This window comes from Elaeis guineensis, chromosome 7 (assembly GCF_000442705.2).
Source record: "Elaeis guineensis isolate ETL-2024a chromosome 7, EG11, whole genome shotgun sequence".
Classification (NCBI taxonomy): Eukaryota; Viridiplantae; Streptophyta; class Magnoliopsida; order Arecales; family Arecaceae; genus Elaeis; species Elaeis guineensis.
In genome coordinates, this window is record NC_025999.2 from 104,279,222 (window position 1) to 104,300,202 (window position 20,981).

The following is a 20,981-nucleotide window of genomic DNA, read 5'->3' on the forward strand; positions in this document are numbered from 1 at the left end:
ATCTCTATAAATTTTTTTATTAAAAATATAATAAATATTATATATATTTTTTTGAAAAAAAATAGGTACTCATCAAATATAAATTATTCTAAAATAAATAACCATTTCATTGCCAATCAATTACGCAAAAAATGTTGTCGGATATCATATTTACGCCAATCCAGCAACATTTCAAGTTCTTCCAAGAACCGGATGAATCGGTAGAGGATGGGGCATTATCGTAAATATAATTCGAGGTTAGGGATATAACGGTAAACTCATGTCCTGGTGGAACCGGGCGAGGAGGCCTACGGCGCTTAGGTTTTATTTCACTGGGTCGCTTGCTTTATCTTCCCTCATTTCTTCTGTGGTCGAGCAGCAGCAGCTGCTATCAGCATCGCTTTGTTCGTCTTCTCTCCTCACCGAGGTAAAAGAGAAAAGAAATCTAGGGTTTCCCCTTCCCCTTCCTCCCGCCGATTCGATCTGTTTGTCCGATAATTTTTTGAAGATTTCCTTTTACCAACGATCAGTTACGGAGTTTTTCATCTAATCTTGGCGTCTCCAACCGTAGTCGTCCTTTTATTCTTCGGTGTGGCCGCTTCATTTTCCGGTTTCGCTGTTTTGGGGTTTCAGAGACGATATTGCGTTAGAGTTCTGGGCTCGAAGCGTATCTTTGACGAACAACAGGTTAGGGTTTTGTAAATTTAAGCTAGGGTTTAGGTTTACGAGTGCCCGATCCTTAATTATATAAAGAGGCTCTATTAATCAACGGTAGGATTTGTGTTTGCGGAGTTGTTTATTGAATCTAGTTGGTTACGATATTGTTTTATCTTTTTTTCTTTTTTCTGTAATCGATCCATTCTAGAGCTTTGTTCTTCCTTGGTTGGAAGGTTTTGATTATCTTTGCTCAGGGTTTCGGGCATGAATCTGCGTTTCATCCTTCGCGAACAAGTCAAGAGTTTGTAGAATTAAGGTAGGGTTTAGTGTTCTGGAGACCCAGTGCAAGATTTGGTTATGCTATGATGTGTTTTCTTCTATCTGGTTGGCTTTATTTTTGTCCATAGCCGATTTATTGCTTTTTTGTCGCTGAAAGATCAAGGCGGAGGTTACTTTCTAGAGGATCCAAAGCTAGATTTTCAAGAAATAGCCATATATGCGGTGACTGCATAAAATTTATTTCAGTGGCTTGGTTCGATCAGTACCTCCGTTGATCTATTATGGAGAGCTTCTGTCATGCGTGGTCCCATTGCTTTACTCGAAAGTTCTGCCTACTGTTAGGATGCTTATCATATTCTGATGGTATTGACGATCTCATCTATCAGTTAATAGGCACAAAAGACTTGCATAAAGGGGGAGACAAATCTTAATACCCCTCCCTCCCCCCCCCCCTTTGTTCTATTAATTTTTTGGTGATGTTCCCGACATTGCTTACATGAGTTATGTTATAGCTTCTCATCACAAGTTTGAAGGAATTTCTTTATATTTAAAAAGCTGCAGATCAAATCTTTATTGCTTGGTTCTTGATTCGCCAAGGTTGAAATGGCCAAAACAAAGAACCCAACCGTCTTCTTGGACGTGGCTATTGGTGGGGGTCCTGCAGAAAGGATGGTCTTTGAGGTACTTGTTTCCTTCCTTCTTTTTCCTTCAATTATTTTTCCAGATTCAAATGAGATTGCCTTCATGCTGTGATAAAATTCTGATAGAGCTTTTCATTCCTAAATCTGCATTAGAGTCGTTTAGCCTGACTTTTTTTAATTTTTTGGGTGCCCTCGCTATATGCAATGATACTGCATTCCTTACCTAAATGCCATCTTTTACAGTTATTTGCCGACATTGTTCCCAAGACCGCTGAAAACTTTCGTGCACTCTGCACAGGTAAGAAGCTTCTGCACCTGAGATCTATTTTGGCACATACGTAATTTCGATTCATTAAGTTTTCTTTTTTTTTTTTTAAACTCTTTTTTACATCCACATATGCATGCCTATATATGCATATTTGTATTTAGATACATGAATATATATATCCATACACATATACGCACACACATACATGCATATACATATGTGTATGTGTCCGGTTCAACCATTCGTCAAAAAACAATGTCGTGTGCATGGTCTATAAACTATCAGAACATGACTTATTTAAATGTCTTACCATGCTTTCAAAAATGAGGTCCCAGCCATTGACAAGGCTGCACATTAGTCAGACAAATATGTTTCAGGTTTTGTATAGCCAGGCAAGAAAACTATTATGTGTTGTGTGCATACATAGCGCTCTTCATTTTTTAATTAACCAACACATGTTTTGATCTAATGGATAGCGGAGAATTTTAGAAACCTCTAGGCCTAGTTGTTAAAGCGTTGGACTACATTACTTTATATTGTCCTAGAAAAAGAGTAAACGATTCAAAAGCAATGATGGGTTGTCTAAATTCAAGATTCGAATCATTTAACATGGTCTACACTACAAAAAGTATCTAGACACCAAAATTCACATACTTTGGTGGTCTTTAACCTGAGCATCAAGCCGGTATAAAATTGAGGATTTTAACAGCATGATATCATGTTTTGTAATGATTTAATCATCACAACCAAGTGAATTTAAATTTACCAATATTTTAATATATGTATATCATGATCCATAAAGTAGATTTGTCAATTTAGACACCCCTATCACGTATTTACCATATTAGTGAAATTGATACATACTAACTTGATGTATAAGTTAGAGACCATCAAAATATATGAATTGTAGTTTCTAGGCATTATATTTGTTGTGTAGATCATCTTCAACTGTTTGAATCTTCATTTTGGATGGTCTATCATTGATTTTAAAGTTAGCTTCTTTTTGAAGGGGTTGAAGTAAAGTCTAGCTTCTTTTTGTAGTTTCTAGGCATTATTTGTTGTATAGTTTATCGTCAACTGTTTCATTTTGGATGGCCTATCGTTGATTTTAAAGTTGTTAGCTTCTTTTTGAAGGGGTTAAAGTGAAGTCTAGTCCAACTCTTATGCATAAATGTGTAGTTAGACTTGAAAATGTGAGACTTGGATAGTCAAATTTAATTTTATATGTGCCGTTTGGTCTTTTTTCATGTTAAGTTGGACTCTTGATGTCTCAATTTTTTACTTCATGATGTTCTTTTTTTCTCTGTTATTTTGTCTTCTAGTTGGACTTAACTGGCCGAAAATTCAAAATGAGATCTGAGATTATGGATCACCCTGATCATGACCAAAATCTAAAAGAAGCAAAACATTGAATCCCTTCCTTCCTTTTATTTATGGAGTTGAAAAAATATAAGCAGTACAAACTCCATAAAGTTGCATTCTAAGTTCCTGTCATAGTTATTATGCCAATTTTTAGATTGGACACTCAAATTCTTAAAAAAGTAAAGCAAAAACAAATAAACCAATAAGGTCAAGTTTCAAACTGTCCTGACTTCTGAGTATAAATGAAACTGTTTAGGCTCTGTATCATATTAAAACAAAAAATATGGTTCAGGCTTGTATCAGTTGTATTATTATGTATTGGGTTGTATGTTCATGGATGCATGCTGATTCATCTCAATATTGGTTTGCATGAAGGGGACAAAGGTAAGAACAGTTCTATTGCAGATAATCTGGTGGCATAGTGGGTATCATATACATGGTAGAGCATAGGTTGAGACTATACAGCAGGCTTTTAGCTATGAACTATAATTTATAGATACTACAATCTGAAATCATAGGCTTCCATGTTTTTTGTACGGATCATCTGTACCTTGTTCTGAACTCAGGTCTTGTAATCATTGTAAACATGCATGTAATATGGAGCCTTACAAGTCCACAAAGTTTTACTCCTAAATCCATACCTAGATTAGAATACGGATCTTTGGAATTGTTATTAATCCATGTCTGATTTGTTATTCGTTAATTCCATCATAAAATTTTGCAAGGGTTATTGACTGGTTATACATTGATTTCCTTTTTACGTGTATGCTAGAGTAGATTCAAAGGGGTTGCGAGCTTACATGTTATCCACGAGGGGCCTGATCAAGAGTGGGGTTGATTGGGTTAGTTACCTTCATTTCATGTGTACAAGGCTATTGGATGGCAGCTAACATATTGATTCCTATTGTGTTCAAAATAATCTCAACATAAGCTGAAACCGCCTGATTAAGAGTGGGTTTGATCGGGTTAATTACCTTCATTTCATGTGTACAAGGCTATTGGATGGCAGCTAACGTATTGATTCCTATTGTGTTCAAAATAATCTCAACATAAGCTGAAACCGATGGTGTAGCAAATTTTAGCCAGCATAAAATCTCGCTTTTGGAATTTGGGTAGTTATATGTTTATGACATCAGATGAAGATGCATACCATCTATGATGATAGGAAAATTTGTTCATTGCCTAATTTCACTCTACAGGTTTCTGAATGTTGTTCTAATATTGATCCTTGAGTATAACATAAAGAAAAATGAAAAAAAAAAGATTTTTACAGTGCAGTTTTTTTTTTTTTTTGGTTTAAAACTATACTAATCTTGAGAGCAAAACTTGGTGCAATGGCAAGGTTGCTCCATTATGAGTTGGGTGTCACGGGTTCAGAACAGGAAAACAGCCTTTCCGCACATGGGGGGGAAGACTGTTTACGTATGACCCTTCCTAAACTGCACATTGATAGGAGCCTTGCATATTGGGATGCCTTTTTTTCTCAAAAAAATACTAATCATGTTTTGATTGCTTTCTTTTAAAAACATAATTTGAAAGAGAAGAAAGCACAAAAATAGGGGGTTATAATAGAGGGAAACAATCATTTGCCTATAAAATGCAAAAATTTGTCAAGGAAGATATGGACTTCTCTTAGAATGGTCCTTGCACATTGGTTTTTAAGAAAGAACTCAAGATCGAAGAATCAAGTGGATTCTGACATTATCTATCTTGTCATAAATGGATCAAAATTTGTTATTTCATTAATGGTTAAACTGTGCCGTGAACTAGTTGTCAATTAAGATATTATCAATGGTTAAACCATGGTTCCCGGAATCGTTTGATATTATCAATGGTTAAACCATGGTGTTCCCCGAATCGTCCTGATCGGACGATTCGGGGCATGCCAAATTGTACTGACGGCTAATCGGAGCAGTTCGGGCATTAGATTTGGAAAGCTGGCGAAAACGGATTGGGGGAGAAGGAAAGAGAGGAAGAGAGAGAGAGGAGGGGAGGGAAGGAAAGAGGAAGGCCGGTGGTGGCCTGTTGAGGCCGTTGGAGGGTCATCGATGCTTCTGGGGCTTCGCGGTCCTCCACGAGATGCAAGAAGAGAGAGAGGGGAAGGGAGAGAAGAGGAGGGAAGGGAAGGTGGTGGGGAGGTTGTTGGTCGCCCAAAATATTTTCGTGGCAGCCGCGGGTTTGAAACAGGGGCGATCACGTGTATTGTGTTTTTTTTTTAAAATACGACAAAACGGGGCCTTTGCCTCCGTTTCGAACCCACGGCAGCTATGGATTGTTTTAAGCCGTCTGGCGGCCTCCCTGTCGCCTTTCCCTTCCTCTTCTCTCACTTCCTCTCTCTATTTCTCTCTATTCTTATTTTCTCTAGTGGAGGATCACGGAGCTCGGGAGACCTTGGCGGCCTCCATGGCCTCTCCACCGGCCTCCCTTTTTTTCCCTCCCTTTCCCCCTACTCTTTTTCTCTCTTTTTCTCCCCAGTTTATCCCTTGTTTAAGTGTCGATTCGGGCTCGATACGGTTTAATATGGAGGCATACCGACTCATATCACCGGTCGGCCGGCACGAGATCTGGCTCTAAGTCCGCAATCCTTGGTTAAACTGTGCCTTGAACGAGTCATCAATTAATATTTAGGTAGTGAAGAACCATACCTATGGGCCAAAAATTCGAGGCAACTCTTATTAAATGAATTGTACAATCATCACAAAAAATTTTACCATGATGATACTTCTATGTCCAACTTTAATGTCTATAATTCTCCAACGTTGGTAGATCATGGTTTGATTGTATCTATGCTTCCATTATGAGAATGCAGGTCACATCTCCCTAGATGTTCGTAGTCATGCTTGTGCATGTGGTGCATCATAACCTATTCCTTTATCTAAGTTTTTTGGTTGGGATAATAGCAAATATGCTATTTGTATGAGTAGAATGTTAAACAGTCTTCTGACAGCAAAAGTCTATGTTTTACTAATCCCTTTCTTGGTAACTTCAAATTGTTTGCGTGAGAGAGATTATGCAAAGAATTGTAGGCATGTATCACGCCATGGTACATGTGAAGAAGAAATTTTTGTTTGCTAAAGATTTTGATCAATTGGTAGTTATTACAGTGCACATATGAGATGATCATTGTTTGCTTTGGGCACATTCTTTCATTCTCTTCACATTCTTTCACTCTCCTCTTTTAGTTAATTATCTTATTTTTTTATATTTGTTTTTGCAACCTTTATAAGTATGTGGGATGCCAGCTCAAATTGTTAATCAATGTTATGGCTCCCCCAGTGCGTAGAAAAAGCTTCTCCTTTTGTTAATTTTAGCTGTGTTGGAGTTAATCTTTTTGCATTCATGGCATTCTATTCTAGCTGGGTTGATCATTTTGGTCTTTTGCAGGTGAGAAAGGAGTTGGATCCACAACTGGGAAGCCTTTGCATTACAGGGGATCTATCTTTCATCGCATTATCAAAGGGTTCATGGCACAAGTATGTCCTTTCTTTTTTTCACCTTTAACACAATGTCATGGTTAATCTGCTGGCATTGCCGTTTGTGTGTGTTAGACATGATGGCATTTGTCTTTTAGTCAGTTTCCCTTGTTTATGCTGTAGGATACAGGGCAGGTGGTCACGACTGCTTTTCTTATCATGTAGTATTTTAAGGTTGTATTTTGCTATGTTGTCCACCTTTGTAATTTTAGTGTGCTTCACGATATCAAAGCTGACTTTAAATACATTGTGCTTTATTTTTGTAAGGATGTTTAATGATTTTATGTTATTTTGGCAGGGCGGTGACTTTTCGAAGCGAGATGGTATGGCTTCTATTTGCACCCACTCTTAGCTTTTGCTTCACCTTGTAATTTGCACCATTCTTTTGGATTCATGATCTTATATGAAGAAGGCATAGGAATATGCTATGGTTGTTATGAATTATTTCTGCAATTCTCAGCATCCATGTGTTGTTATTATGTGTCTGTTCTGTGTGTTTTATATATGTCATAATCCATGTTGTTTGAACTGGATAAGGTGATTGCAGAATTTGAATCATTCAGGGGGTTTCTCTTCAATGCTTTCATATCCAGTCATACTAACATATAAATTGTGTACAGCTATTTTCGAATATGGTAGACAATTGTAGTGCTTGATTTGTCGAGATTTAACATGTTAACGGTGTACTGCTGAATGTAGTATGCATGTTAATTTTGCAGTTTAATTTGATCGATGAGATTCTGCAAATAGATTTTTTTTTTCCTAGCTTAGATTGAAAGACAAATATGAATGAACCTGATAATGTATAACAAAAACAGATTGCATGAAGAACAGCCACGTCTTTGGACATGTTCTCTGGTCGTTACTCCTTTATTTATTTATTTATTTTTCAAATCTCATTATTGGATATGTCAGTCAGCTTTACTGTGTGATGTAGAATGCTGGTTAGTTGATGGGTGTGTGCACATGAGGTCGATGTTTCTGAGATGAGGATGGCTGTTCAAACCATGATGAAAAATGTAGCAAGCATTTCGGGTTCATAATGTAGACACTAGAGGAAGTACATTAGTGATTGGTCTAAGATAATGTTGGATCATGTGAATTGGCAGATGAGTCTGCCATATCATGAAGTAGGATGTATCCCAGTAGTCATATCCCTCTGCCTGGCAACCAGAGGTTCTGGGTTCAAATCTTGGATGGTGCATCCCAAGTATTAGGACCTAGGTAATTATAGCGCAGGCATATCTCCCTCGCTTTCCTTCTGTGTCTTGAAAAAAAAAAAAATCATAAGGTTAAGAATGTGAACCATATTAGATGTGACCCCATTCTTACCTCTTCACTGTTGTTGTACCATCTTGATGGTGACTTAGCAATTGCTCTTTTGAAGTCTAGGTTATCTAGGTGTTGCATTTGGTCCCATCATACCATATCAGTGTACACTTTTTTCCTTCTTTTTTCAAGTCTATGAACCTGACAAACAAGGCTGTGGTCTTCTTTTGGATGCAGCTTTTTAAAATTTCAGAAGGTCTTCTCTAAATATAAGTTAAATGGGGTTTAGTCATGTCCAAGCTAACCCTATGATAATAAGTAATCTATCATACTTTGAACCCAAGAACTTGGATGCTTGACTTTCGTCTGAAAACTGACTGTTGAATGTGATGGTAGGCCTAAGTGCATTGCCTTTCTTTTGGTTGTTATTTAAGTGTTTGAATGCTGATGTCTTTTAAATTCTCTGTTCTTATTATCTATTTATTGAAGTTTGTGACTTCTATGATGCCTTTTTTTTTTCCTGCAAAAATTTCATGTGGTTTTAACTCTTTATATAATTTATTTATGCAGACAGATAATAGCAGAGGCCTTAAACTTATATATTTGATGTTCAAGCTGTCTTGATTCCCTTTTTTTTTGAAAAAAATTGTTTTGTCGTCTAAGAAATCTTGTTTGCCTAACTTCTCTACTTGCATTATAATACTTTAAAAATAAAAATGTAGATATTGGATTTGCGAGTAGATTCATATGCTGCACTTGTATGATTATGTTCACAGAGTTACATTAATTCTAATGTCTTTTTATGGTCATCTTTCTATGATCTAGGCTTCCTGTCTTTATCCCTGGATGATTGTAGAATAAAAACTGATATTTTGTTTCTATTGTAAGTCTTGTACAATCAAAACTTGTATGTGCCCATATCTGTGTTTGAAGAGTTATATAAAATAGCACCTCTTTGCATGTCACATCTGTATATTAATAGTCATTTTGGAATTACAGCATGTTTGATGATCTGTGGGCAGATGAGCATGCATGTGCATATTCACACGACAATGTTATTTATATCTTCTTGTTTAACACCTACAGGTTTCCAGGTTACTGTTCCTTTTTCTTTTATCACCTACTCCTTACATGCCACTATGGGCAACTTTAAAGTGGAAAATGATTTCCATTATTATGTTTACATATTAGCAACTAGTCCTATGATCCACTACAAGCTGGTATAATTACTGTAAAACCTTGTTATCTTCTCAAGTTGTGGATTGTTATTGATCAATATCGAAGAAAGATGCAGTTAATTACTTGAATGAGCTATCACTTGCATGTGAAATTGATACATTTGAACTATCTCACCTTTGTTCTAGTATTAGATCTATTATTCTTGATGTATGGTATGATGATAATGTGGTAGCTTATGAGGTGGTCCAAGTCTAGATAGAGCAGAAGTTGATCAAGAGACCACATAAAAGAAGTCATTTATAGAAAGGGTTTATAGAATTTTCTGCTTTTCGCCTAAGTAATTTGTTAATGCAATCTTGTATGATGGAGGCTTTCATTGGTTGATGGAGACCTTGTTGCTGAGCCAACTTTAATGCAAGTGAACCTAGATAACTTTGAGAGGCAGGTGTCTGCTCTTCATTTCCTTCATTTTTCTGTAGGTGGAACATCAATACTGGCAGTTTCCTTGTTTGTTTGTCTTGCATATTTGTTTTTCTTCTCAATTAGGTTGGAAAGTTTGCTTATTTATCTTTGATTTCTCATAATTTTTTCTAGTATCCTTACCTGACTTGTTAGTTGTGAACGACCAGCAATCCTCAATACTTTATATTTTCCATGATGCTAATAAGAAAACCATATTATCTTGGATAGATCATTAATTTATTAAACTTTGATTCTCTTAGCTCTAACAAACTCTCTTACAATTGTCAGGAACAGGTGGAGAGAGCATATATGGTGGAAAATTTCCAGGTAACTTAGCTACTAAACTCAACAAACAGCTCTGGACATATAGCGCATTTGAGAGATAGACCATTGCAATTAATGGGGAATGGTGTTTGGAGGCAACAATTGAAATATGATGTGCCTAGTTAATAAACAAAGTTTATCTTGAAAAAATTATTGAAGATCGTTGATTTAAATATAGTATAATATTTTCTTTGCTCATACTTAGATGCTTGCTTGCTTTTAACCTGCTTGGCATGTCCATGGCAGAATTCTTGACATGATTGGGATACATGAAAATCTTATTTCATGCCACTATGTTATGATGTGATGTTCAGATTATTGTGGGTCATCATGCATTGCAATGTTTGTGCAGCTAATCTATATTTTTAAAAATGTCTTATGTTAAAAGGATGTTACATGACAAAATTATTGTCGTGCAGGAGGAAAAAATATAACTGGAATGTTGTGGCATCTTTTTCTTTAGATAGTTATGGGGTTGGACATTAAGTACTGTGATGCATAATTACTTTTATAGTCTATATTACTTTCTCATATTAAGTCGTGAAAACTTTTTACAAAGAGATACAAAATGCATTGGATATGCATCACTAATAATTTTCTCCTAGGCCTCAAATTTGAGTCCAAGTTTACATGCATCATGCTTAGTCGAGGGAGGGTGGTTGTTTTTCCATTTTTGTATAATTTGTCATTCTTTTCCGCTATATAGCTAAAATCTGATTTCACTTAATTTTCCTCCCCTTCTCTGAAATTTTTTTATATAATTTAAATGTTTCATTCATGGTTTGCTTTACTGTCCTATACCTGGCTGTATGAGGCATACCATACCATATCGGTACCATACCGATATGCTGTACCATATGGTACTGATATTACCATACCGTACCGAACCACGTACTGACACTATAATAGGATTTTACTGGTACAGGATCTGGTATTGAGATTGTGAACCTTGGTTTCATTTCATTTATCATTGTGTTGTGGTGGTTAATTCTATCAACTGTATTGCACCCTTTTTACAACTAAGTTGCAATATTCTCAGGAGGAACAGGCACCATAGTTTCTCTTTTATTTAAAGTTTTCCCCCTCTTGAAATTGTGGTGAGTTGGGGAAAAAAAAATCTGACCATTGTCACGGTGCCATTTTTTTTATAATACTCCCATCAAGTTTTCCAGTTCATTCTGACAAGATGCTTAATGTATTTCTAGTCTGTGTGTTACTGTCCCTTCTGGCTGGATGTTCTTTAATTTTGTTCATTCATTTTGTAGTGGTTTTAGTTGAACAGTTTCAGTCATATAGTAAGCTTTTCTTTGGTTAACCCTTAAGTCTTGACTCCACTTGCACATTAAGGTGTTCACACGATGAGACTTCCAATGAACATTTCAGCAACATAATGATGCATAATATTGCTCCATTTGAATCAATGTGCTTCTATGAGAGTGCACATGACCTTGTTTTTGTTGGTAAATGTTAGTATATGTGGTTCTATGAGTCTATGCACTTAGATGGCAGCAATATGTGGGCTCCCTGGGTGACTTCAGCCCAACCTCTCTGGCAGTCAACGGTTGATATGTTCTGATGTTTCCAGATGAAAATTTCATTCTGCGCCATGATGGTCCTGGTCTTCTATCTATGGCAAATGCTGGTCGTGACACTAATGGCTCCCAGTTCTTTATTACTTTCAAGGCTGCTCCCCATCTTGATGGGTCAGTTTTTTTTTCCCTGAACTTACATAAGTTTCTTGATTCACTGATATACATTTACATACAATAGTTTGCACCTGCGGATATGTAAAGCATACGCATGTAGCGCTTGAGTATTACATGCAAAACTTGTATATGTGCAAACATTTTTTTCCCTAATATATATTTTTGGTTGTGATATCACTAACTTTGCATGTGTTAAATATTCACATGAAGATGCAGACATTTGCCACCATTTTAGCATCAGAAGCGTGGGTAGTCTGTAATCAACATGTACAAAGCAAACTGCTTCTCTGCAATGCATGCATATGTAATACTCTCACACACCATCTCACTCCTTGATGTGTGTTCCACACACAAATGTACCCATAGACTGCCTCTATATGCAATTGCAAATCTCGTACATCAGACCTCTCACTTGCTTGGAAGAATATATGACTTGATGAACCAATAATCCATGATATATTTGCGGAAATGTAAACAATATACACTGTGACACATGGACATCTTTAAACAGATGAATGCACACACGGTATCTCATTTCTGTTTGTTCAAGATACTGGTCCCATTATTTATGGTAATTACTGTGGATAATAATTAGCCTGACTTTTGCGTTAGTAACATCTCTTATACCCTTCTGGCAGGAAACATGTTGTTTTTGGGAAGCTTAGATCTGGAGAAGAAAGTTTGAGGAACATAGAGCATGTTGAAGTTGATGGTTCCAAACCTGTTGTTCCAGTTAAGATTACTAACTGTGGTGAATTTAATGCCAGTAAAGACCATGGAGCAGTTATGCTGGAGAATGGTAATATACTTAGCTGAGATTTAATGCTGCGGTAATTTGTCCAGGGTTATATTAGCTATGATTCTAGTTATATTTGCTAAATAGGCTTATTTTGTTGCATCATTGATGTCCATTTCACTGCTAATGCATTGCTTTGTGTGTTCATTTCTTTTTAACCTTTCTTTTTCTGTAGTTCTTAGTTACTTTAGTTTGTTCCAACTACTTATTTGTTATTGCATGCGTGCAGACAAAAAGAAAGTTGCTAAATCGAAATCAGTGAAGGATTTCTCTTCTGATGATGATAGCCATGAAGGACGCCGTAGGGGACGTCACAAGAAATCTTCTAAAGGAAGGAGGAAGAAAAGGAGAAGAAGATATTATTCATCAGAATCAGATAGCTCATCGGATACAGAAACTGAATCTTCAGAGTCAGACAGTGATTCTGATTTTTATTCATCGTCATCTGATATCAGCAGTTCAAGTGATGACAGGCGGCGGCGAAGGAAGAAGTACTCTAGGCGAGACAAATACAAGCGTGGGAAAAGGAAGAGGGATAGGAGGCGAGATAAAAGGCGTAGAAGGCGTGATAAAAAATCGAGGCGCAAGTTAAGAAGGTTGTTGTGAATGTTCTGACAAGTTGATTCATGATGCTTCGTTGGTTGAATTCTTGTCTGGGATGACAAAAATATGAAGCTGTGTGGAAATTATAGAGTGTTGGTCTTCTTTTTTATTGAACATTTAGAGTTCATCTTTCTCCAAATGTCCTAAAGTAGCGAAACATTTGCCACTTGTTAATACCAGGGTATCTGAGAGCGACACAGAAACTGAGAGTACAAGTGGGGGCAGCCCTGATGATGTTGGAGAAAACAAACAACACCGAATGCGGAAGTCAAAAGTATCCTCTCAGATTTCTGGTTGGTATCAGATCTGCTATTCCAAGTATCTGTTTGTGCAGCTGATTTATGGATATGACTCTTGGTTAAGAATAATGATGACTTGAGTAAAAGATAAATGCTGATCAAAATAGCCTGTGGTATCTCACATTTTTTGTGGCTGCCTTGTGTTGCATATTTGTTTTCCATGCATGTTCCAGCTTTGATTTTGTTCTCTCCAGGTTCAAGTGTTTTTCCCTTGTTCTGTTTTATGGATTTGAGATAACATGCGATTTTTATTCACAATTAAGGGGTAGATACTCGGTCAATGTGTTGCTGTTGTGTGTGTGCAATATTGTGACTCAAATGCAGGATTGGTTATGGTGAGATATCAAACCGTTTAGCCTTTTTTCTTTAATCATGTCAAAAAGTTGCTTCTTTCCTCCCTTCTTTTGTCGAATCTCAGCAACGCTGTTTTTAGTTTTGTCTTCTGTGTATTTTATTTGTTCAGTAATGTTGTGATAAGTGCTGGGTCAATTAATCCTGTAAGTAGTAGATTTTTTTATTATGCTTTGAATTGTTTTGGATCTTTTGTAATCTAATTCACTCTCTTTTTTTCCTTTTCAAGTTTTTTTCCTTATTTGGCATTATTTAGGAGTAATTGGAAAGGGAGTGAATTAGATTTGTCAAAGGGAGAGAGGATCCATTGTACAAAAGAATGCATAGATATGCAATCAAATTTGTGAACCTAGGCACTAAATTTGGTTGTGCTATAGTAGGCTGATTCAAACTCAAGTGTTAGATGTTAGCAGATTTGAAAGAATGCCCTTTTCCCCTCATTTTGTTGGGAGGCAACAGCTTCTTGTGGCAAGTCCTCAGTATCACTCATGCTTCTGTTTTAGCTTGCTTTTGTGCAGCCCTTGATTGGGCTCGCGGTATTAGTGTTAGTATGGAATGTGTGAACATATTTATGCCTCCACACTTAGCTCTTAGCTTTTCTAGATGTCACCTATCAGGAGACACTGATTTGAAGTGTAGGTGAAAAGGGTGAAGCTCTGTGATATTAAAATACATTCGTGCCCATGCTTCCATTGCTTTATTATTTCTCAAGCTTCTCTTACCAGTCTATGCTGGTCCCAAGTCTGTACCAAAAGGTAAAGGATGGGTTTAGTGAGAAGCAATCAGTCTAAGACAAAATTATCATCCTTTTCTTGGAGGTTTTTGCCATGGGCCCCAATTCACAGCTCTGATGCAACTTATTAATTATTTTGATCTATTCATTTCAGATATTTAGTTTTTTTTTTTTTATGTGCCAGTGTTACATTTTTTTTTCCTTTTTACTTTTGGCAGTTGAAGACCTTCCACCACCAGATGCGGAGAAGGAAACTATTGCAAATTGGACAAAAGAGGGTGAAACAATTGAGATGCGTGCAGGAGAAGCAGCCAAATCCCCAAGAGAAAATGGGGAGATGCGGAGCAATGGCATCACAGAACCAAAATCAGACAGAGATGATGAGAATAGGCTGCTAGTTGCAGATGGCAAGCCACACAAATCTAGGTTTCTCTATTCTTCTCCTCACACCTCAGTCATTCTTTGTGCTTACCTCTTCTTCTGGAACCAGTATTTTATCTGATATTGATGAGCAGGAGCCAAAGTGTGAGTGCTAACCAGTCCATGAGCAAGAGTATGAGTATCAGCCCCGGACGGAGTCAAAGCAAAAGCCAGAGTGTCAGCCCTAGAAGGTCTGTGAGCAGGAGCCCTCCACGAAGTCTTAGTAGAAGCCCTGTTCATGCACAGCGAAGGAGTAGTCTAAGTCCAGCTAGAAGAAGTTTCAGCAGAAGCCCAGTTAGAAGTGTTGGCAGGAGTCCAGTTAGAAGGGTTAGCAGGAGTCCAGTGGCCAAAAGCCGGAGAAGCATAAGCAGAAGCCCAATTAAAGTTCGTCCGAGAAGCTTCAGCAGAAGTTCAGGTAGATCCCTGCCTCGAAGAAGTCCTAGTAGGAGCCTGGAGGGGGCTTCTAGGCGAAGAAGCATAAGCAGAAGCCCTGTCAGGGAGAAACAAAGGAGCATTAGTCGAAGCTCAGCAAGGCCTCTAGCACGGAGAAGTCCCAGCAGGAGTCCAATAAGGCCTCCCAGGAGAAGAAGTAGAAGCCCTGCACGGGATGCACGAAGGAGCCGCAGCAGAAGCCCTGTAAGGTCAACCCGTAAAAGCAGAAGCCGAAGTCCTGTAAGGTCTCGATCACGAAGAAGCATCAGCAGAAGCCCGATGAGTCTTGTTCGCAGGGCATTATCACCACCATCTAACCATGGTAGAAGTTTGTCAAGAAGTGCTTCCCCAGATGGTTCACCAAAGCGCATCAGAAGGGGTCGAGGTTTCAGCGATAAGTACTCGTATGCTAGAAGATACCGGACCCCTTCTCCTGACCGTTCTCCTGTTAGATCTCATCGCTATGGTGGTAGAGGTGATCGTGATAGGTAATGATTTAACATGTGAGATTTAGAGTAGTCTGTAGTCAGTGCAAGGATGAGAGTCTTCTTGTTGTTGTTTGTCATTGTTCCATTGTAATTACTGAATTTGCCTTTACTATTATTATTGTTGGGTATGTTCAATTTTTTTGAGCAGGTATTCTAGCTACAGAAGCTTCCGTGACCGTACGCCCCCGAGACGATATAGGAGCCCTCCAAGAGGAAGAACACCTACCAGGTATTATCATTCCCCTTCCGGCCCCCAACACCCCCCCCCCCTCCCCCGCCAGTGTTTTTTTCTTTTAGCCACCGTTTAGCATCTGGAAAAGCTATAATCTCAAAACATGTGGAATGGAACCATTCATTTGCTAACAAAGAGGGCATGGAGAATATCAAACTTTGGCCATCATTTATCAGATTGTGGACTTGGTCAGGATGCATGTATGTTAAGCTCATGGATAATTAATGACTCTAAATTTATAGACTTCATTGTGGCTTTCTTTTTCCTCCTGTTTCCTTCTGGTGACAATGTCCACCTTACTAACCATACCGTATACTGGTAGTTTCTTTCTTTTCGTCTTTGTAGACTTGAGCATCAGATTACTTTAACTGAGTCAGAGGCCAGTAGTCCTGAGATCAGACAGCCATCTATAAAATAAAAAAAGGATTTCTAATTGGCACCTTCAAGTCTTGGGATATATTTCAACCTTGTAATCTCTATCAAGTCTCCTGCTATAAGATGATATGATTTCTGGGTCATAATGCTTGAGTCTTCGTTGATTCTCTGCCTGAGCTAACGTCCTATGGATGCCGGCTAGAATTTGTTACTGTTATTATATACCTGTCAGTGTGAATTTGTTACTGTTGTAATGTACTTGTCAGTTTGTGGATATCTATTGCTACGAATTATTTGGTATCTCTGCAGGTACAGAAGCAGGAGGAGCCGCACTCGGAGTATTTCACGTAGCCCAGTTGGTTACCGTGGCCGGGCAAAAGGTGGCTATAGTAGGAGCCCAGCCCGCAGTCGTTCACCTGCTGCTGAGAGAGTAAGTTCCCGTGGTGCACGAGATGGGGCCCGTTTTGAGAAGCGTAGGTCAATTTCCAGGAGCAGAAGCCCATCTGGATCGCGCTCCAGGTCGCCATCCAGATCCAGGTCCAGGTCTCGGTCATCCCCTGATACTCCCTCTCCAAAGCGCGTGAGCAAGGAGATGTCAAGGTCACCATCCTCCAGTTCTGGTGGGAGGAAAGGCTTGGTTTCATATGGAGATGGGTCACCTGATTCTGGTGGCAAGTAGGGAACGAAATTTTTATGAGCTTACACAGTTTATTAGATCAGGATGTCTTAGCTGAGTATTATTTTGGTGCCAAGTATGTTCAAAAAAAAAAAAGTTTTCGTCGGGATTTGTTTTGTCGTGCTCTGATGGATCTATCATATACTTCATAAGCTACCGTTTATGTTCTATAATATGTTGGGAGCTTGAATTTATAAACATATACTGTTTATGATCTTTATGGTTCTCGTTTGCCTGCCTCTGTTGTTATCTCAGAGGCTTCAGTGCATCATCCGGTTTGTGCACGTCTGAAGGATTGCGTCATTCAGCTTGTGCGCGTCTGAAGGATTCAGGTCTTGGTGGAACATTTGTCAGAGTGGGGGCATCATCTTGGGTGTCCGGGTGGGAAGCGGATGTTTTCGTTCAACGTATCTTGGGCCATCTTCCATCCTAAACGGAGGGACTAGAACAGTGTAGAGTGGAAGCATTGCACTGATTGGGGTGGCAGACAGCTCGGAACCGTTGCACTGATTGGGGTGGGGCGTCTATCAGTGTGTTCTATTTCACGTGAAAAATACAGTCTAGATTCTAGAAGTGTCTCCTCTCACGGGATTTCAATCATTGCGGGCAGGAGATATGGTGGTGTGGATTTAATGCCCTTGCGATGATGGTACGAGTGAGGTTCATAGCGGCAGTGGGTTGGGTTCCTGCGTGGTGCGAAGTTGTTTCTCAGACGAGAGTTTACGGCCTCCAATAGGAATGGTATTTTTAAAAAGTGGATGCGTTTTTTTTTATTTATTTTTTATTTATTTTTTATTTTTTTTTTAATTTTTGGTAAAGAAGTGGATGCGTTATTTGCTGGAGGGCTTTGTGCAGTGCTGTGGTTGATTTAACGCGGTGGGAACGGGAGGTTTTGCTTTGGTCTGCACTTTTGCCTTCGATTGCATGATCAGTCGTGGGATTTCTGCATGAATTGACTGTCGAGTTTTATACCTTGTCATATTTTTCCTGCACAGGTTAGATTTAACCATGGAAAAGTTGCGGTAGGTGTACTCTTTTCGTTGCTTGTCATCTTGATAGACGTGGTCTCAGAAATTTGAGTTCCCACTTGCGGCCTGTTTAGGCTTTTTTTTTTTTTTTCGGTGTTGAGTTGAACATCCTTTGGGATCCGTTGGATACAACGTCATGATTTCTAAAAATTATTTATATAAAAAAATAATTATAAAAAAGAATAATTTTTGAATAAAAATAAATAATATTTTATATTTTATCTTGATTTGTAAATATTTTTTTATATTTTGAATTGCCGTGATATATCAACTTTATATTTTTCAATTTGTTGCAATATCCCCCTATGACTTTTTGATTTAGGAGAAAGCTTGCCATCGATGTCATGTGATATATTATTTGAAATTAGATGACTGATGTGATTTTATTAAATTATTTTAAAATAAAATAAAATTAATATGAATTTAAAATAACTAAAGTATTAAAATCTCAATTTTAACTTAATCTCTTTTCTCAATTCTCCTCCGGATGTACGATCACCATCAGTGACTCCTCGACCACCGCCAACGAAAGAAAGAGAAAGAGAAGGAAAATAAAATGAACAAAGGAGAAGGAGAGGAGGATGGGGCAACAATGTTGGGGATGGAGGTGACAAGGTGGATTTTTAATTTTTTTTTTGACTCTTTCTTTTTTATAGTGTTGGTTTTGGCTCTCTTAACTTCCGTTTAGAGTTTTTTCGGGGCTCAATAGATTCTCTCCCTCTACCCTTCTGTGTGTGTGTGTGTGAAGCACTCAATCTTTCCCTCTTTGTTATTTTACCTATAACTTTCTTCTTGAATATCAATCAAAAAAACTTTCTCGAATAGAGATTGGGAGGGAAAATAATAGGAGCCCCTCCCTATTCCCCATTCATCTGCTACTCCTTTTATATCACATTCTTTTTTTTTTTATGGATTTACTAAGGAGAATATGCACATGATGAGATGGTTACATAGATGGAAAATGCTCAATGAAAATTCAAAAGCAAAAAGAAAATAGAGCACTCATGTTTAGGACCCCATAAGAAGGAGATCAAAATAATACATGAATCCAACCAACCTCTAATAGCAGTTTCTTAAAATATATGAAAAAAAAAAAAAGACTCCTATCATATTCTTGTTACTCCTCTTATATTCTCCACTTTGTAACATCCCATCTTTCTATAGCTTTACTCTTATTTTACTTTATTTAGTTACGAACAAAACTATAGTTTCCTTTATGATGTTTATCTATTCTCGTTAACTTAATTAAATATTTTGTGTCTCTAGAGCTTTCTGGGATTTTTGGTAAGAAAAGAAAAGCTTCTTTTCATACTTAACCCACAATTCTCCTTGTCCATTATCTTGCTTGCTAATTTCTATTCTCCTCTTTTGTAGCTGAAAAATTAGATACTATAGTAGCCTTTTGCTACTAGTTGGACTATTCTTAGGTTGAAGGGGTTGGGCTTTGCTTTTCCAGGTGCGGTTCCAAGCGAAACACCATCTGAAGTAGTTGAAAAAAGAACAATATAGCAATTTTTGAAATTCTGCTATCGGTCATTGAGAGGAGAGAGAGCAGAAGAGGATGGGAGCAGTGGAAACTAGAAGGATGGGGGGTGGTGACAGAGTGGTCGGAGGGTTGTCGGTGGGGGTTGGAGGGTCATCCGTGGAGGTTGTATGACCGTCATAACAAGGAGGATTAGAGAAAGGAATGAAGTTAAGGTTAAGACTTGGGGTAGTTTAGTCATTAAACTATTTTAAATCCATATCATATTTAAGTTATTTTAAAAAATAATCTAATAAATCTATATCAACCATCTAACTCTAAATAATATGCTATGCGGTATCGAATTGAAAGGTTTGTGGGGGACCTTGCAACAAATTGAAAAACGTAAGGTTGACAATATAGCAATTTGAGATACAAGGGATATTTGCAAATCAAGATAAAATTTAGGATATTATTTACTTTTTATCTATAATTTTTACTATATTTAGTTGGTAGAAAAGTTATTCAAAAAAATGACAATGAAAAAAAAATACTATGTTTGGTTGGAGGTAATCCTATATCATAATATAACCAAATTTATAAATATACCTATTAATATAAAATAAAATTTTAATATCAGGATGGAATTGTCATCTCCAATCAGTTTTTATATAATAATTATAATCACACAATCTTTTGTATAATATCATCTGCATCTTAATTTTTTTATTGAATAAATTTAAAAAAATATTAAAATAAATTCAATGATTACACATGTACTTTATTTTTTGAGCTTTATTCTTTTTGGTATTTTTGTTATTATCAATGTCTCATTTTGCATATATCTAGCATCTACGACTTATTAGGGGGTATTTTTTTTTAAATATGGATTATCATCAATTAAGAATTTATCAAATAGTACCAACCCTCTATAATACTTATTTTATCTTCTCTTTTCAAAAAATAAATATGGAATCTATCAATTTTTTTTATCATTTCTATCTTCTATCTCTCATATCACATATGGTAATTTGATATTATATTTATTTTTCTATACCAGATTAATCCTAACCAAATGGGTCTTTAGGATTTGTGAACATGACTAGTACAATTAGTAGAATTACAAGTTATAGGTCAGATTAGGCATAATATATAGGAATAGCTTTGCAGTGGATGGATCTGAATCTTATAAAGAGAAAAAAGATTTGCTAATTTTTTTTTCCTATTCAGGTAGATCTACTCTAACATAATTTTTAGGTATTTTATGAATATAGATCTAGCTCATTCTTTAGCTTATGATTTTGTCGATTATGTTAGCCCAAACTATGAATCTCATGGGCCTTAAAGCTTGTGTTTGATCTTTCCGAGAAGGAAGAGATAAGGAGAGAAGAAGAGAGAGAATGATAAAAAAAAGAGAAATTCTTTGTGCATCGTGGACGGCGTAGAAAATCCGACGTGGAGCACACCGCTTTATATGATTGGTCTAC

General features: G+C 37.3%; 1 protein-coding gene across 3 annotated transcripts; it reads left to right on the plus strand.

The window, feature by feature from the left end:
• Positions 1–271: 271 nt before the first annotated feature.
• On the plus strand, positions 272–17,220 carry LOC105047844 (uncharacterized). Of its 3 annotated transcripts, none has more exons than XM_010926949.4 (14): positions 272–406; positions 1,471–1,596; positions 1,800–1,854; positions 6,571–6,659; positions 6,958–6,982; positions 9,858–9,896; positions 11,479–11,596; positions 12,238–12,398; positions 12,625–12,991; positions 13,179–13,291; positions 14,600–14,807; positions 14,897–15,721; positions 15,870–15,950; positions 16,638–17,220. In XM_010926949.4, exons 2-14 carry the CDS (start codon positions 1,519–1,521, stop codon positions 17,005–17,007), a joined length of 2,529 nt encoding a protein of 842 aa, XP_010925251.1. In that variant the 5' UTR covers positions 272–406; positions 1,471–1,518; the 3' UTR covers positions 17,008–17,220. The 3 variants fall into 3 exon arrangements, with proteins under 3 accessions (XP_010925251.1, XP_010925250.1, XP_010925252.1); XM_010926948.4 differs by having other exon boundaries at positions 283–406; positions 1,477–1,596; XM_010926950.4 differs by having other exon boundaries at positions 332–406; positions 1,513–1,596.
• The last annotated feature ends 3,761 nt before the right edge of the window (positions 17,221–20,981 follow it).

What these genes read in the sequence shown, in the direction of transcription:
- LOC105047844 (XM_010926949.4), top strand. Translation starts at nt 1,519, where the DNA reads ATGGCCAAAACAAAGAACCCAACCGTCTTCTTGGACGTGGCTATTGGT. An exon ending in CAGAAAGGATGGTCTTTGAG is followed by an intron (nt 1,597 to 1,799) that starts GTACTTGTTTCC and finishes CATCTTTTACAG; the next exon opens with TTATTTGCCGACATTGTTCC. An exon ending in GGCAAGCCACACAAATCTAG is followed by an intron (nt 14,808 to 14,896) that starts GTTTCTCTATTC and finishes ATTGATGAGCAG; the next exon opens with GAGCCAAAGTGTGAGTGCTA.